At 50.8% G+C, this 18,566-nt stretch overlaps 1 protein-coding gene across 1 annotated transcript in view; it reads left to right on the top strand.

Moving 5' to 3' along the window:
* The window catches only part of LOC144945367 (B-cadherin-like), a 29,113-nt gene extending 10,695 nt beyond the window's left edge, over positions 1-18,418 (top strand). Inside the window, exons 9-16 of the mRNA XM_078873855.1 lie at positions 612-862; positions 3,790-3,932; positions 5,209-5,445; positions 6,728-6,961; positions 13,411-13,553; positions 14,076-14,810; positions 16,008-17,741; positions 17,796-18,418. Of these exons, the coding sequence (XP_078729981.1) occupies positions 612-862; positions 3,790-3,932; positions 5,209-5,445; positions 6,728-6,961; positions 13,411-13,553; positions 14,076-14,810; positions 16,008-16,256 (1,992 nt within the window). The 3' untranslated portion in view covers positions 16,257-17,741; positions 17,796-18,418. The remainder of the gene's footprint in view (positions 1-611; positions 863-3,789; positions 3,933-5,208; positions 5,446-6,727; positions 6,962-13,410; positions 13,554-14,075; positions 14,811-16,007; positions 17,742-17,795) is intronic.
* Positions 18,419-18,566: the final 148 nt, after the last annotated feature.

Genomic DNA, 18,566 nt, shown 5'->3' with positions numbered 1-18,566 from the left:
GTGTTCAAACGGACGTCACCGTTTGAATTAACGCGTTGCCTAGCATGTGTGTACGTATGTTTGCCCCGTTGGCAGCATTCAGAGAGCGTGGAGACGTCCCGACCTACACGCGTCGCAAACGCAGCGGTGTGACATCGACCGCGATGACTTCCCCTTGGCCTTTCGCTTCACACTGCGCCGTAGGTTAATACACAGGGGCTCCCCTACTTACGAACGAGCTATGTTCCAGAGGTCTGTCCTTAAGTCGATTTGTTCGTAAATCCAACTTTACTCCTGTCGATTCCAAACGTGTTGTACGGCGTGTACACTAAACGCGGGGAATGGCTTTCAAAGTTGTATGATCTCCTGTAGACGCCACTGGCTCTTCACGTTCTGCAGATGTAGATGCCACCACCGCCATCTATTGCGCGGCGGTTGAACTTACGACTCTCGGTCCGGACAGGCAAACTGGACGTACGGACCAGGTTTGTTCGTATCTCTGAAAGTTCGCAAGTCGAGTGTCCGTAAGTGGAGGAGTCCCTGTAGCCAAGAGGGGGCTCCGTGAGCGTCGTGAGCGGCGCCGTTCACGCGATGGACGCCCCCGCCCCGCGCGGCCGTGTCTCCCGCCCCAGGCGCTGGACTACGAGTCCACGAAGCAGGTTCTGCTGGTGGTGGTCGTGGAGAACGAGGAGCCGCTGTGGGGCGTGCAGCCCGGCGCGGCCTCCACCGCCACGGTCACCGTGACGGTGCGCGACCAGAACGAGCCGCCCGAGTTTTCTCCCGACGAGATCGAGGCCGCCGTCACCGAGGAGCGGCCGCCGGGCGTGACGCTCGGCGCGTTCACCGCCACAGACCCGGACGTGGGCCAGCACCAGCAGATCCGGTACTGCGAGCTCACGAGCCCGTGCCGGTGTCACTCACTCGATGCCGAGCTCTCTGAGGGCAGGGATGTACGTACGTACGTACGTACTGTGTGTATGTAGAACTTGTACGCACGTGACTTTACCGAAAGAACTAAAGAGTATGGATTCCTGCAGTCACGTGTAATGTGTAGTGTATAGTAGTGTAGTGTATAGTGTAGTGTATAGTAGTGTATAGTGTAGTGTATAGTAGTGTAGTGTATAGTGTAGTGTATAGTGTAGTGTATAGTAGTGCAGTGTATAGTGTAGTGTATAGTAGTGTCGTGTATAGTCGTGTAGTGTGTGTATGTTGAACTTCTTTCGCAGCGTACGTAGCCGACCGTGCTAATCGGAGGTGCGGGGGAAGGACAGCGAACTAAACACAACAACAACAATAAGCAGTTCTAAACAACTTGGGAGCGCAGTAGCTATCGAGTGTGCAGGCGGTGCAACTGCTTGGGGGCCAGAGGTCGCAACCGGGTACCCGATACCCGTACCCTACCCGATACCCGGCTACCCGTACCCGGCTGGGTATGGGTACGGGTACCCGTTTGCGACCCTGGTGCGGCCGGGTACGGGTACGGGTAGGCCGTGAGTCACTGGTGAGTCACCGTTTGTCACTCATTTCCCAACGTCTTGTCTCTTCTCACAATTCAAGTTCCTAGAATCAACCCACCCGCGCCTGCAACATGGCTTCATCCCAGAGGTCGCAATCAGGTACCCGATACCCGTACCCTACCCGTACCTGGCCGGGTACGGGTAGGGTACGGGTACGGCCGGGTACGGGTACCCGTTTACGACCCTGGTGCGGCCGGGTACGGGTACGGGTAAGGAATCAAAACCCGTTTGCGACCTGTGTTGGGGGCCTACGGAGCGGTAGGGTCCAGGTGACTACCCAGGGGACGACTAAAGGGCTCCCATTTCATTCCCTGCACGAGGATTCATGCCAACCACACTCCGCTACTAAAGGCAGGGTTCGTGGATCACACGTAGCTTGTCGTGTGTGAAGTTGCCGTGGTACACAGGAGGTCGTGGGTTCGACCCCGACACCTGCTGCTGTATATTTGGAGTCTGCGTGTCTCTCTCCCCGTGGTCACGTGCATTTTTCTCCGGGTCCTCCGGTTTTTCCACATTTAGAGTGTTTGGCTGCCGCTATAAATTTCCACGCGATAAGCCCCCACATCGTTGAGCTGACATCAGTGATGGAAAGAGCTCTACAGCTCAGTGGGGCTGTACTTGGTAAAATCAAAATCATCTTGATTTGAAGCTTTTGTGACTGCAGGAATCCATACGCTTTGGTTCTTTCGGGAAAGTCACGCTCAGAAATCTGCGAAAGACGGTTCTGCAACACACCCCCTGTTTGCTGTAAAAGTAAAAAAAAAACTACTTAGATTTTTGGTGCTTTTGGTAAAGTGACGTAGATAGAAAATTATTAATAATAAAAATTATTTAAAATTTTCTATCTACGTGACTTTACCGAAAGCACCAAAAATCTAGATAGTTTTAGATTTTTTGTTTACTTTTACAGCAAACACAGAATTCTGAGCGTTGTCTCCATGCGCGCGTAAATCCTTCTTGTTAACCAAGCTACGCTCGCCAGTACGGTGAGGCATGGTTAATCAAACCCCATGACATAGCCAAGCACCAAAAATGCATGCATCCAGCAGTTCAGAAGCAGAATATGTGTTTATACTGCAGTAGGATTCCTATGAGCTGTTTCACAGATGTCCAGTAGGGGCACGGGGTAAGAACGTGACAACAACGAACGGTACAAAAAACACGATAGAGTGCAAAGTACAAGAAAGGTAAACAAATCTCTCAAACACACACTGAATAAAACTACACCACCCCCCTACCAATGGCTGCGAGACACGTACAGTACTTAGCCCAGCACCTTGCTAATGCGGGCCACGGGGAACATTTCTTTGTGCTCACCTAATCTCTCCTTTGGATCTGTGCAGGAGAGATTAGGTGAACTAACCCCGAGATACCTGTGGAACTTAACATCACCTGCCCATTTCGTATGATTTGACTCGTGTCATAGCCCAAGCGGGGGGTGGGGGGGGGGTGGAGCAGTGGTGCAATGGTTAGCGCACTGCACTGCAAAACCTGGCGACCTCGGTTCAATTTCAGGCCGCAGCTTTGCATTAATTTTTTTTCTCATCAAGTAGCATAAATCGCCATCGCGCAAACTCCGGCATCCTCACAGCAGCAGCGGCGGCTTTTGGCTCGCCGTCGAACAGAGACGGTCGCCGCATCGCGTGGCGCTTTCGGATGCGCTTCTGCGGCCGTCTGGAACGCTCTTCCTTCCGATATTAACGGAGCCACTGGAGCTACGCACTTTCTTTGGATGAATCTAGATTGGCAAACTCATTTCTTTAGAACTGCTTTTTGTGTTTATTTTGTTGTCCTACCCCCGCACCTCCGATTACCCTCACTAATTGGCTGTGTCGTGTGGTGGCGGGCTTAACGACACATTTATAAATTTACGCGATCTAATCCAAAAAAAACCCTCTATTTATAAAAATGTTTTAACTTGGTTGTTCACTTCATTTGGCCAAACGAAGAGGCCAGACAATAAAAAATAAAAGCGCTCCGTTTCATTGACGGTCAAAGGAACACCCTTTGCAGGTTATGCGCTAAGAGGCGCGCGGCTGTGTCACGGGCAACGACGAGAAGAGGCTACGGCGGTCGGGTTACAGCGGTGCGCTCTGACCACAACAGAAGGTGGTGGTGCCCTTCTCTCTGCGAGAGTTCCGGTCGTGAGTTTCTTCTGCCTGCGACGTGAAGCCGACATCACGTCAAAGTCGTATTCACGTAAGACCGGGGAAGGAAAAAAAGTTCTGTTTAAAATGACGTCTCACCACGTCCACCCTCTCACCCCCCCCACCCCCCCCCCCCCCCACGTCAGGTACAAAATGGGCGACGACCCGTCCGGGTGGCTGTCCATCAACCCCACGACGGGGGAGGTGCGAACGCGAGCGAGACTGGACCGCGAAGCACGCGGCCTCTACAACGGCACCTACACCGCCACCATCCTCGCCTTCGACAACGGTACCCGCCGCCGTCGTCGTCGTCGTCCCACCGCGACTCCTCGCTCGCTCGCTCGCGCCATTTCCTGCCGCTGTTAAAGAGCGACGGTGGTTGTCTACACGCGCCCGAGCGCGTGCGTGCTTATGTACGTGTGGACGTTAGATGTGGTGTGCGGAGCGGTGGCGCGGCGGTTAGCGCTGCGCCATGAGCCCGGCCACACGAGTTCGATTCCCGCTCATGGCCAAAACCAGTGACGATTATCTGAACAGGTTCCCGGGCCTCTCCTAGGTCAACTCGGCCTCAAATGAGCACCTGGTGCGGTGTGTAAACATCGCCACTCGGGAGACAAAGGCGGCCGGGCGAGGTGCAGGCCACCCAACCCCTCGTGTGCTGTGCCGCGGCCTTCATAGGTGTTACTTGCTAACAGCACTTGGCCCAACAGTCTGTTAAGGCTATTCGGTGGATCTTTGTCTTTAGGAGTTTGATTCACAGCCACGGCTAATATCAGTGCCGATCCATCGCTGAAACTGGTCATGGGCCTCCAGTACTGGTTCAGTTTTTTTCACGTTAAGTTTGTTGTCCTTCCCCCCCGCCCCCGCACCTCCGATGAGGACGGTTCGCTACGTAGGGTGCGAAAGAAGTTCAACGCAGTGTACAAATTCCCAGCGTGGTAGAGTCGACCAAACATCTTCTCGAGGGGGGAGACCCTCTCGAGGCTATGTAGGTATTCCTCTACTTATGAATGAGTTTAGGTTCACAGAGTCAAATTGTTCCTAAGTCCCACCTTTACTCCTCTTGATTGCAAACGTGTTGTGCGGCATGTACAATAAACACGGGGAATGGCTCTTCTTACTACCACCCTCAACACTCTCACCACTCTTACGCGTCTGAGACATGATGGAGGTTGATAATGTCCGTGAAAGTCACACAGAGAACGTCGGAGTGACCCGCACAGCGACAACACAACAACAACAACAACAGACAGTGGCGGCGGCCCAGGCAGAAATGCTGGGAATGCTGGGTAATGACACTGCGCGGCGTTGAACTCACGACTCCTCGGTCTAAACAGGCAACTGGACATACGGACAAGGCTTGTTCGTATCTCTGAAAGTTCGTAAGTCGGATGCACGTGAGTAGAGCAGTCCCTGTATCTAGTGGGGGGCCCTTCTGCCATCAGTGGCGTGAGCGAGCGGTTGCAGGGCTGCACCCAGATACGATTATCTGGCCACGCGCGTACCCTCCGTCGTGTTCGCCTCTCGGCGTCGACCGACCCGCGTGACGCTCGTGTTCCCCGTAGGCGTTCCCCCGCAGACGGGGACGGCCACCATCCTCCTGCGGGTCACGGACGTCAACGACCACCATCCCCGGGTGAAGCTGCCCTACAGCCACAGGGTGTGTGAGGACCTCGCGTGGCAGGGCATCAACGTGACGGTGCTGGATGAAGACGAGGCGCCCAACGCCGGGCCCTTCACCTTCTCCCTGCCCGAGGAGCCGCCTGAGATCCGCAACAACTGGAAAATCCTCTACCAGACAGGTAGGAGACGATCTGACCCTTTCAGTCGTTCGCCCCGACGCGCTCTCACCGTGAGTCGCTTGGCTGTGTCGTCGCCCTCTGAAATGTCGGCAATACATCCGTGTTGTTTGCTTGACAAGCCCTGCACTCTGCTGTGCGGTCCGCTTAACCAAATTCTGCTGGAAAGTCATTGGTCTAAAACAGGGCTGGGGAATGTCCGATCATTTGGTGTGGTCCTGCCAAGGCAAACGAAGGCGGGACTTGAAATTCAATAAATCTAGGAGCAAACCTGGAAAAGCAGTTGCGAGTAGCAACATCATCAATAGCAGCTAACATCACACGCCTCACCAAAGAGAAGCAGTTCCAGCCATCGCATTAGGGGTGAGTTCATTAAATGTTTGACCAAATATAATGGGAACATTTTTTTATTGATAATTTTGTATGGCCCGCGAATGATGTTATAAATATCCAAATGGCCCTTGGCAGAAAAAAGGTTCCCCACCCCTGGTCTAAAAGATCCTCCACATTATTTGATTTTAACGTGGGTAAAACAGGCCTTTGTTGTTAATCGACTGACCTCTCGCCTACAATGCACCCACCGCAAATGCATATGAATAGATGTTTGCAATATCACCAATTAAAAAAAAAAGTTGATCCCAATGTGCTGATAGTGGCATGCTATGGGACGAAATATCCATATCCGTCCCTCAAAGAGCGGTGTAGCCCTTTGTGTTAAAGAGCGGCCCGCACAAGTGGTGATAACAGAGCTACCTCTGAGCTCCACTCAGGTGGCCCTCGATTCTGTAAGGCGGGGGCAACGCACCCTGCCACCTAAGAGTCATGTTCATCACGTGACAGCGATGTTTTTAATTCTCAGTGCTGGAAACTGTCCAAGTGAAATGCTAAATCTCATTGAACGTGGGTTATTTTTGTTTGTGTACAGTCACTTGTGACCGGGCTGAGACACGTAAACTCGCTGCACTTGAGAACCCGGTTTTTTAAGGATAAGCGTTTGCATTTTTCGGGTGCTTAAATTCCTCGCCGGCATGTCAAAGTGCCTCCTCGCATCATAGAGAAGCAACGCGGGATGCAAATCGAATTTCGGTCGTAAGCGACTGAACGCAGTAGACAACGTGTCAACGGAGCGCGCTGCAAGCGCGGGGCCAGCCGACACCTGAAATAAAACCCGGGCTGTCCCAGCGGTACCGGCTCCGCACCCTGACCCTCTGATCCACGGGGCGGCCAACCTCGTCACATTGACCGCGGTCATTCCCACGTGCGCCCGTCCGTTCGTGCCGCACAGGGGAGGTGCTGGTGTTGGCTCCGCACCGGGACCGCGTCCAGCCGGGACACTACAGCGTCCCCGTGCTGCTCACGGACAAGCCGGGCCTGCGGTCCGAGCAGGTGGTCGAGATCACGATTTGCTACTGCGACGACAAGCTCACGTGCCCCGCGGCCCTGGGTGGCATCGGACTCGGCCTCGCCGCTCTGCTCATCATTATTTTCTGCCTCCTCATCGTCCTGCTGCTCTTCCTAGGTACGGCATTCCGCGTCGGTCATCTAAACCGGGGCCGTGTACATTATACACCTCCGATTAGCACGTTTCGCCATGTAGGGTGCGAAAGAAGTTCAACTCACGCGCACACATACGGTCGGTGTGGTGGCGTCGAGATGATGCTGTGGGATTACGGTTTGCACATCGGACTCCTCACATCTGTCTGCCCGTGTGCACCCAGCACTACGGATTACGGTTATTCGATCGGTGCGTTGCGTTGAGGTGGGATAAAGTGTGGTGGGACACTCCCACCTCTTTCCAAGACGTTTGTCCAGTGTGGACGAGTAGGCCAAACACCCTCGAGTTAGAGGGGCTCTCTGTAGAGTTCGAGAGAGTGGCTCAAGTGGAGGCGCTTCGAGCAGCAGTGGTGCTCACAGAGCACTTGCAGGGCCGCCCCCTACGCACCTCGTGCACCTTACGTGAGTGCATGGGGCCCGTGACCAACCCGCAGTGACCGGTGCGGTGAAGTATGGTCAAACCATCCTGATGACCGACACGACATGGGGAGGGAGGGCCTTCGTCCAGCACTGGATTGACAAAAGGGCCGTAGGCATTGTCTCCACGTGTAGTTCCCGTATGCCCCTGACCAGCGACGGCTTAACCCGGACGCAGGCACTGCGTAAACACTGCCCAGTGTGTCTATGGGACACTTTTGCCAGTATCAAAAATTCCGAAAAATAAGAAAAGCTTTTACCATTTCTGGCAATAGAACAGTTGATAAGATCAGTTTAACACGTAGCAGGCTTTCGCGACCAATATTATTCATAATAAAGGTTTTTGGGTTAGATCGCATTATTTATAAATGTGTCGTAACCCACCACCCGACACGGCCAAACAGTAAAAAATGTGTCACTTTTACAAAGGACAAATACTTCACTACTTTAGCCCACCTGTTGAAGTAGTGAACTATTTGCCCTTTGTAAAAGTGACACATTTTTTACTGTTTGGCCGTGTCGGGTGGTGAAGGGTTACGACACATTTGAAAATAACACGATCTAACCTAAAAACCTTTATTATGAAGGTGATAAGATGTTCAAACACCACATAGACACCTATTGCAAGGCATCAAGTCTGCATTAACCACACACAGTACAAATATGCTCTGATAATATTTGCATTGTCTTTGAAGCTTATTGGCCTACACCAGAGGCAGACGGCCTTCTTTATGGCCTTGCCTCACCAGTGTTCTACCCGCGCTATGAGTGTCTCCGATACGTACATTGTCTTTGTCCTATAATAATAGGGGTTTTCCCCTTTTATCTGGCAACAAAACTGAAACCTTTTTACAAGGATTCATGTCTGCATTAACCACAATACTTGCAGTCAAAATGTAAACAAAAAACACACTGATAATATATGAATTGTCCTTGATACTGATTGGTCCACACCAGAGACAACTTTCTTTTGAGCCTCGTCTCAATTGGTGCTCGACCAGATGACGCAAAAAGGCGTACACAGCTCAAAGACAATGCATTATCATAGTAACGAGGGCTTGGGGTAAGCATCTACATCATTATACCTCCTTTGCCAGTACCAAAATATAATAATAGGGTTTTTCCCCTTTTTTCTGGAAAAAAAAAGGGGAAACATTTTTTTGTGCTGTTTGCCTTTGGCGTTCTCTGGGCTGACACTGGTGAGACTAGGCCATAAAGATGGCCGTGTGTGGTTAATGCAGACTGTCCATTGTGTATTGCGACACATCTCACAACTCCCCCACTCGCATATCATTCCGGTGAAATATTAACAAGTTTTAGGGAGTATCTTCTGATTTAAAGGCTAGTGTATTTTTTTCAGGCGTTCGTTGTAAAGTTTATGGGAGGTGGAGCAGTGCAGCACTGTGGTTAGAACACTGCAACTGCAGCTATAAACCCCGGCCAACCTGAGTTCAACTCTGGGCCACTGATGGTGTCGGTGGCGAGTGCTGATATCTGAAACCAGCCCAGGGCAGCCTCCTCCTTCACCGACCCACGCCCTACGGTTCGGTCACACAGACGTCCGCGATCAACGCGGCACAGCACGGAGGCCTTCATCCAGCAGTCGACTGATGGCAAAGGGCCCCACATTGATTAGGTATAGCCCTGTGATCCATTCGGCTCTTGAATCGGGTGCAACCGCAACAACCAAAAAAACTAAAACATGAACAAGAAAACATCTTAAAGTGACTGTGCGCAAACAGAAACATCCAGGAAAAAACTGCAAAGTCTTCCATTAACACGATGGTTGACTTAAACACACGCGCCTGTAGAAAGAGCGACGCTGAGTTGCTCCGGCTGAGTCAACTGTGCGAGCACTCAAACCACGTCCGCCCCTTTCCGTGTGAAATCCTTGAACCCAGGCCGGTAGTGGAGATGTGAGGAGGTGGTTTAGGGGGCCTAACCCCACCCCCCCCCCCCCCTTCAATCATTTTTTGTTAGTCAAAGTCAAACAGATATTGCTTCCAAAATGAGTTCAGTTAAGCCACGGGCGTCGTAGTCTGTCCTCGTACGTACGGGGATTTGTCTTAGGGGCCGTCCATAAATGACGTCACGCACCTATGGGGGGGGGGTCAGACATTGGTGACGATGTGTGACGAGAGGGGGGGGGGTTTGAGAAATGTGATGTCACATCAAAATACGCAACTTTAAGTAAATATAGACAACACGTTCCACTTAATTAAATAGACTTTAAAAAAAATGTTTTCTCCTACAACATCAGAGTGCAGCGCCACATTAAATACGCACTACAATGACAATAGTTTAAAGCGATTTGAAGCATGTTTTTTTTTTTGTGGGGGGGGGGGGGGCAGAGCTTTGTGACGTCATATTTAAGGTGGTGGGGTCTGACTTTTTGTGACGCCGTGTGACGAGGGGGGAAGGGGGGTCAAAAATCGTTCAAAATCGCGTGACGTCATTTATGGCCGACCCCTTATTTTACCAGGTGAAGCCCCACTGAGCTGTGTAGCTCTTATTCGGAAGCGTCCCGGCCATCACAATGATAACTCAACGAAGTGGCGGCTTCTAATCGCGTGCGAGTTTATAGCAGCAGCCAAACGCTCTAAACGCGAATTGATGTCGATTCTAAATGAACCTATTGGCGATAAACCGGATGGTGCGCAGTATAACATTTTTGTTTCACCATTTTTCACTGTAATTATTGAATTTTCCACGATTCGCAACCCTGGTCAGACAATCTTACGGGGGAGTTGTGGCTCGTCAAAATCAGTTCTCGTGATGTTGAATCAGTCGGAAAATTAATGTCTGTAAAAAAAAGTAAATTCATACAGTTTTTTTTTAGAACCATATGTTATGCTGCATCGGTGTACCGCCAATAATTTTAAATGTCTACGGAAGTTTCGCGCAAACCACGGGGAGAGGGAGAGGGACACGCAAATTCCACATACACAGCAGGCGTCAGGATCGGGATCGAACCCACGACCTCTTGGCTCCCGGGCGAGGTAGTTAACATCTCGCCACCGCGGCCAGCGGAAGAACGCACGGTTAGGCAAAGGCAGATCGCGTCGTCACGGATTCCGTTTCAGCGTTTCACGTTTGCTGAAAGAGCGTTGACCGTTCCGACTGGCGTGCCACTCGACGTTGTGTCTGCCCCGTCCCTTTGAACAAGGTCTGCCTTTGAACCAGGTTAGTCCAGCAGCTTTGGCAAATACAAAATAAATATCATTAACTTCACTGGGGTGGAATTTGAAACATTTTGAGAATCGGGTATTTTCAGTTTGTAATCGGGCCACGGATGTCATCGTCTTGAAAAAAATGAGAAACGGAAGGCGACGGAGCGTGATTTTTAACCCGAGTGATTCGTTGCTGTTTTCAGTGGAATGGAAAAGTCGGTGGCGGGGTTGGTGGTGTTGGTCTGTCTGTCAACGCGCTAAATAGTTGGGAGCGCAAGCGAGGTCTTGCGAAACTAAAGCAAACACCGAGCCGTGATGCGACTGGCAGTGTGGGCGTGAAACTTATTTGAACTGTTGGTTAGAAACTTTCTGGTTTGCCCCGTGTATAGTGGCTAGACTCTGGCTTTATACTGGTAGGAACCTCCTGGTTACACCAGCCCACAGGGGATTATTGTGTCCGTCGTGCAGGGAGGGGCTGGGTGGGGAGGGGAGGGTGGGGAGTGGCTGGGTGGGGAGGGTGGGGAGGGGCTGGGTGGGGAGGGTGGGGCTAGGTGGGGAGGGGAGGGTGGGGAGGGGCTGGGTGGGGTGTGGGAGGGGTGGGGCTGGGTGGGGAGGGACTGGTCACTCCGTGGTGCCCTTATAAAACTCAACGTTTAACCTACTCACGCCGGCTTGTGCCCGCCCTCACAGTCGGACATATTTGCGGAATACACCACGCCGCCGTTGACCCTGGCCATTGACCGAGCAACCCAACGTGTTCCTACCAGCTCCCTCCGCAGGAGGAATGTGTTGGGTGGTAGTGACAGGAATGACGCACGTACGTGTGTTGAACTTTTTTCCAACCGTACGTAGGCCAACCGTGCTAATCGGAGGCGCTTTCCAGGTACAACAAGTGCACGTTTAGCTGCTGTGACTCTTATAAGCGTGCCTCCATGTTTCAGTTCAGGTTTATTATTTCCCTGTGAGCCATGAAGCTCTTAAGTGCTCTACCTAATAACTGAACTGAACTAAGTGCAACTTTTCATCAACTAAACACCAGACACCGTTTCCGTGACAGACATAACACGTCAGAGAAAAATAAATGAATTAAAAAATGTAAGAAATCATATACAATTTTAATGTAAAAATGTATCTTTAAAAAGTTTTAGCCAATTAAGGAATAAAAAAAGTGCAAGATTAGGCATAGTTATGTAGCTCTTTTTCAGAAGCGACCTGGCCATCACAAGTGACAGCTCAACAAAGTGGCTTATCATCGCGCGATAAATACTCTGAGCGCGTGATGTTGATTATAAATGTGGAGGGAACAAAACCGGAGGACCCGGAGATAAATCCACGCGACCACAGGGAGAACATGCAAACTCCAAATATACAGCAGCAGGCGTCAGCGTTGGGATCGAACCCACGACCTCCTGTATACCAGGCGAGGTAGTTAACATCTCCCAGCCACCGTGATGATGATGATGAGAGAGACAAGCAAACTCCAAATATACAGCAGCAGGCGTCAGCATTGGGATCGAACCCACGAACTCCCGTGTACTAGGCGAGTTAGTTAACATCTCCTAGCCACCACATAGTGCCCCACCTATACATATAGTACCACACCTATGTAAATATTTACCCACCGACCAATAATGACGACCATAAAGAGGTATGGTATATATGTGCAAGGCGTGCCCCAAAAGTAATGCCTCCAATATTTTTTTGCCGATAATATGTATTGAGCGAATGCAGCGTTTTAGTTATCATCTCACGGGAATGTCACTGACACACCGAGCTCTTGGTCAACACAACTGTCTCCACCACCTTTCCTCATGCACCTCTGCCAACAGTGGCAGATCCAAAGCAGGAGGGAGCCAGGGGGTGTGGGCGCAACGGGGGCCTTGTTTAGAGAGTTTGAAACTTCAAGAAATGGGCCTTCTTGGGAAGTTCCAAGATCCGCCTCCGTGGAGCCAGGGTCGGCATTCCGTCACGGTGAATTGATCCATCGGCAGCATCACACGTTCGTCTGCGAACCTCATCCTGCGTCGCAGCTTCATTTTCTGAATGTTTGACCACGCTTTGATCGTCCTTCAAAGTACAGGACTGAATGGATGAGAATGCGAGCGGGCGAGGTCTGGGTTGTACGGGGGGGGGGGGTCAGAGAATCGGGTGACGGGGCAGTCGACGCGAGCTCATGTTTTCAGGCTTGCCTGTGGTCTGGCATCGCCATGGTCCGACGCTGCCACGGCCTGACTCCGTCAGGAGCGCCGCCGCCATCTGACAAATGTTCACGGCATACCTCGAGATTAACATTCTTAAAACCGGTGCTTGTTAACCTTTACTGCAGCCTGCACCACTTTGATTCTCGATCGTTACAAAAATGTACAATGTTAATCAACACACGGGGTTCGATGAAACGAAGTCAGTCGTTACTGATGTGCCCGTGCTTAATTTGTGTTTTCGGTTTTTTTTTCTTCGAAAAAAATTTGGCCCCATCTCGCACCTCCAGAAAGGGCATCTCGCACTCCCAGGCGCTGCGTGCGGCCCAGGCTAAGAACCACTGTCTTAAACATTCTAATAAAAAATACATAATTTTTTGATAGCAAAACTAAAAAATAAGCCGGTCTGTCGAGAAGACAGAGTCTGAATGAGGACGGCTGCTTGCGTTGTGGCCGAAACGTCGTGAGAATTATTTTATTATGTTTTATTTTTATTATTTTATTATTTCCATTCTACGTGACTTTACCGAAAGAACCAAGAAGATGAATCCCTGCAGTCACGAAAGCTTTAAATAGAGATCCTCCTTGTGACTGGTCTGCCTTACCTCTCTCCGTCGTTTCTCCTCCAGCGATGCTGTGCTGCCTGTGGTGCTGGCCACACGGCTGCTGCGGCTACGTGAGGTCAGGGGGCGCCCTGTACGTTGTACACGACCAGGGGAACTTTGGCGGGGTTCAGGCCTACAACTACGAAGGCGGAGGGGAAGAGGATATGGTAAGATGCTCACTCGTGCGTCCATCTGTTTAGATGGATGTATGCATGTTGAACTTCTTTCACACCGTACATAGCCAACTTTTGGCGTAAAAGGTCACCAGATGACAGAGAATCTTATTCTCACTCTGTTCGTATTTATTAATAATACAAATTTACACTCATGTAAGCGCGTTTCACCCAGACATGGCAAGGCACTGCACAGAGCTAAAAGCAAGCAAGTAAATCAAGTTCAAGTTCATTTATTAGGTATAGCCCTGTGAGCCATTCGGCTCTTGAATCGGGTGCAACCGCAAGAAACAAAAAATAACTCGCGCAATTCTAAAACTTAAAATAAGCAACGCAGGCTCATGATTTAACCACGGATACAAATACACCCCACACTCCCAAAACACGTAACAACATTAACAAGGAGAAAAGGCCTTTAAGAAAAAAAATGTCTTAAGATGGGAGCTCTAAAGCTCGCACCATCGCTGCAGTGAACGCCGTGTGGGACCCTGACATTGCGCCGGGCACATTTCGCAGGGGATTAAGATGAACCTGCTGGCGATCGACGCTCAGGGGAAGAACGGCTCGAGCTGGGCCGGCGCCGAGAACGCCAAAGGCGCCGCCTACACCAAGTCCACCACCCTGCGCGCCAGCTCGGTGGCGGAGTCCGCTCGCGCCGCCGCCGCAGCGGAGGCCGCCGCCGCCGCAGCGGAGGCGGCCGCCGCCGCTTCTCACGTTCGTGAGGTTAAAGAGTCCATCACGACGACCTCTAGCCACACGACTTCCAGCGCGGCGCACGATAGCGCCGGCACGCAGGCGCGCGGAGGACGGTCCGCCGGTTTGGCGCACGGCGCGGCAGTCGGTGGGAGCGACGCCTGGGCAGGGGGCGGCGGCGGTGGCGGCGTTGGCGTCAACCACGTGGCGACGTTTACGGAGGTGGGCAGCAGCAGCAGCAGCGGCCGGGGCATCGCGATGGACTCGCGAGTGAACGGGGCATTCGGCGTGCCGGCGGGCGGAGCGACAGGGGGCACCGTTCTGGAGACCGACGGCCGCGTTTACCATGGGAGGATTTCGACCCTCGGCTACCCGAGGGCGAGCGGCTACGCCGGTCAAGTGATCAGCCAAGAGTCCGTCAGCATGGGGAGGGGCTTCACCCGCAGGGAAGTACCTCCACCCGCCGCCGTCGCAGGACCCGTCTGGCCGCAGCATCACACCCTCCCCAAGCTCGTGGGCATGCAGGCGACGGCGGACGTCAGGAAGTTCGTTGCGCAGGTGAGAGCTCGCGTTGACTTTTATCTTGTCCGTCAGCTTTGGGTGAACCCCGAGCTGGTCGCGTCACAATGCCACACCCTGGGATGCAAGCGCACCTGCGTTACCCAATCCGAGTTAAATATGATGTATATGCAAACCTTGGGTGCGTTATCCAGATTCGTGGATGATGTTGTACGGACTGCGCAGGTTTTCCCGGGTGTGCTGTATCGCTGTGACGCGAGTTAGGGCTGTCACGGTGCGGTGTCTGACGAAGCTCTGAGCACTCGGAGGAAAACGGTGGACAATACGCACGTGGTCCAACTCGTGTTTTGTAGTTGTTAATTTTATGATAGCTTTCGGGATGCTTGAACCAAGTTGCAGTGGCGAGATGTTATCTTCCTTGCCTGGTACGCAGGAGGTCGTGGGTTTGATCCTGACCCTGATAAATGCCCGTTTTATATTTGGAATTTGCATGTTGCCCTCCACGTTTGGAAAACGTGCCTTTAGATTATTTTGCTGCTGCTGCTGCTGCTATAAATTTCCACGTGGTGATGATGTCAGCCACATGTGTGGCCAGGTCGCCTCTGAAAACAAGCTAATAGCTCGGCGGGCTTTACCCGGCGAAGTCAAACTTCAACGCGTCTGCTCAAATAAGCTTGGAGCGGCGCGCATCTATCCTGCCAACCTTGAGGCAGTGGTGGAAAGTTGAAATACCCATGGCAGGTGCCATTGACCCTTACTCTTTGGTTCTTTCGGTAAAGTTACGTAGGTGAAAATAAAAAAATAATAAGAATAAAAATTTTAATAACTAAATGAAATCACGTTTCGATTGCAACACAAGCAATCATCATCAGGTGTGAAAATCACAGCTAGAATTTCTTTACTAAAGTGAAATAGTAGAAATTAGTAAAAAAATTCTAGCTGTGATTCACACCCGATGATGATTACTTGTGTTGCAATCGAAACGTCGTGATTTAATTTAGTTATTTCAATTTTTTTATTTTTATTTTTTATTTTCACCTACGTGACTTTACCGAAAGAGCCATTGACCCTCACCACGGGTCACACAATGGTGGGCTGCGTGCGGGTCCGGCCACACCACTCTCCTACGCGCCGTGCCACCCGTAGCCGGTGCTCAACAACGGGCACATGACCTTGTTGTTTGCAAGGCTCAACACGGAGGGGGATCTCTCTCTGTGTGTGTGTGTGCGCGTGCAGGCTCTGGAGTGGGCGGATAAAGACCCCACGGTGCCCCCGTTTGACGGGCTGCTCGTTTTTTGCCACGAGGGCAACCGTGAGGACGACCACTCGTTCAGCCCGTGCGTCAGCATGGCCAACTTGGCGGAGCAGGTGGCGCAGTTCCGGCCCATCTCCAACCCGCCGCCGGGTTCCTGTGGCTCCCGCGGATCCCCGATCTCGCGGGCTGCCACCCCTTCAGCCGCTTCTCCCAGCATGCAACTCCCCTAGCTCTCCTATCTCCCCCCCCCCCACCAACTCATCCAGCTCAGATGCCCCTAGCTCAGTGTTTAGCCCGTGGACCACCCCAGCCACCGACCCCTGGCAACAAAATGCATTCGCTTATCTTTAAATGCCAGGAATACAAAGTGATTCATATTACCGAAACATAACAAATATTATTTTTTACATGCAGTTATACTTTTTTCAGGGGGGGGGGGGGGTGCATTTAGATATTAGGGTTAGAGTAGTTTAATCAGGGTAGTTTACCTCGCGTCATTCAATAAATTGTTTTATATTATGAATTAACGTCAAAAACTTTACTTCCGCGGACCATCTGGAGGAGCGTCCCGGACCATTCACGCTGATGATCCGGGGACCGCACTTTGAGAACCACTGCTCTAGCGCCTTCTCCAAGCTCCCTCCGCCATCTCCAAACTCCTCCCCCCACCCCCCCCCCACTGAGCTTCCAGCTCCTTCCCTACCAGCTTCTCGCTCTCCTCTAGCTCCTTCTCGAGTGCCCCACATCCCCCCCCCCCGATCGCTGTTTTATACACACGTTTTCTAAACGGAGCGAGTGAGTAGCGCACTAGAATAGTTCGGGTGACGGGTGTGTAATACGACGTCAAGTTAACCTGCACGAGGCGTCGTCGGCAAATGGGCGATTGTGACTGCTTCCGACGCTGTGTGGCGGGTTGGTGTGGTGAAGGTGTTTTTGGTCAGGAGGTTTTACAGTTGAGGTTTGGGACGTTTTTATTTGACCCTGAACCGAAACAAAGTCAAAATTTATTCCCATGAACCAATTTTTCTGGTTCGAAACACACGTGTCCTTGCCCGCACCTCCGATTAGCATGGTTGGCTATGTACGATTATTTCTCTACCGACAGCGCGTGTGGTGTGCAAGTATTACAAAGATAAAGTCATGCGCATGGAATGTAAAAAAAAACTCCAATGCCAGGATAATGTTATTAATGCAGTAGAGGTCAGATCGTCACACTTTTGACACCACTATCCAGTAACTGTTCCATGACAATTTACAAATTATATTTAACGATCATTTAAAAAAGAATCACAAATACAAGTAGTAACCAAGGTCACGGTGAGGGATTAACTCAGCCCATCATCATCCCTCCTGAAAGTTGGAAAAATAGAGTACCGCCGAATTGTAGCGCACGTGTTCAGTTCCTGAACATGGGAGCACAATTCTAGATTTGAAGCTTTCGTGACTGCAAGGATTCATACTCTTAAGTTTTTTCGGTAAAGTCGCATAGGTAATTTTTTTTTTTTATAAAACATAAAAATCTTTGCAGTGGCATTTACAGCAAGCGTGCTGTGACGGTTCCACCTGAAGATGGAAGCTTGTGTTGCCTCCGAAACGTCGTGATTTTTATTTTACTTTTATTAAAAAAAAATTTTACCTACGTGACTTTACCGAAATAACCTAAGAGTATGGGAGCACAACCCACAAAACCTACCGCGGTAGTTATCACCACCAAGGTAGTTATCACCACCAAGGTAGTTATCACCACCAAGGTAGTTATCACCACCAAGGTAGTTGTCCTCGGGTTAAAGTGAACTCACTGTGGGAATGTGAAACTTCTACCACTTTCTCAGGCCCGTACATGCAAATTAGCATTAGCCCCACGCTCGTTTAAGCAGTGGGATTTCTTCCTCGACTTCTTGACATAGGGACCGGGCGTGGCCATTTGGGGCTGGTTAATGGTTTACAGAAAAGACCCCGAGTGGACTTTTTCCCCTTGGTTTGTCTTTGCCATCTGTACAAGGGGGGGGGGGAGAGAAACATTGATACGTTTTTTCTTCTGGAAGAAAGCCACTTTGCCTAAACTTGAGCCGAGGAATTTGTTTAACAAAAAAACCTCTTTGCAGTGGCATTTACAAATAAAAACTTCTGTTGAGACGTGGTTGGATTGAAGCGCTGGCCTGGTCGTATCAGAGGACGCATATCCTCGTCCCTTGCCAAGGACCACAACTTCTTGACCAAACGCTGCAGCGAAACTAGCGCGGTGCACAACTGACTTCCCAGCCAGGGCGCTGGAATAAATCAAAATGAAAACCTCAAAATTTTATCAAGAGAATATTTAATATTTTTAAAACTCGTGTCAGTAAGTAATTTTTTGTTACATTTTCTCTTCAAATATACGCTGGAGTTTTCACCTCATGGCTCGAGTGTGATATCTTGAATTATGTGCGTGTCATTAGACCTCCTTTGCCAGTACCAAAATATAATAATAGGGGTTTTTCACCTTTTTTCTGGCAACAAAACTGAAACCTTTTACAAGGAATCATGTCTGCATTAACCAC

The sequence above is a fragment of the Lampetra fluviatilis genome, chromosome 37 (assembly GCF_964198595.1).
Source record: "Lampetra fluviatilis chromosome 37, kcLamFluv1.1, whole genome shotgun sequence".
NCBI lineage: Eukaryota > Metazoa > Chordata > Hyperoartia > Petromyzontiformes > Petromyzontidae > Lampetra > Lampetra fluviatilis.
Note: the sequence above shows the minus strand (reverse complement) of the source record. Positions and strands in the feature narration are given on the sequence as shown.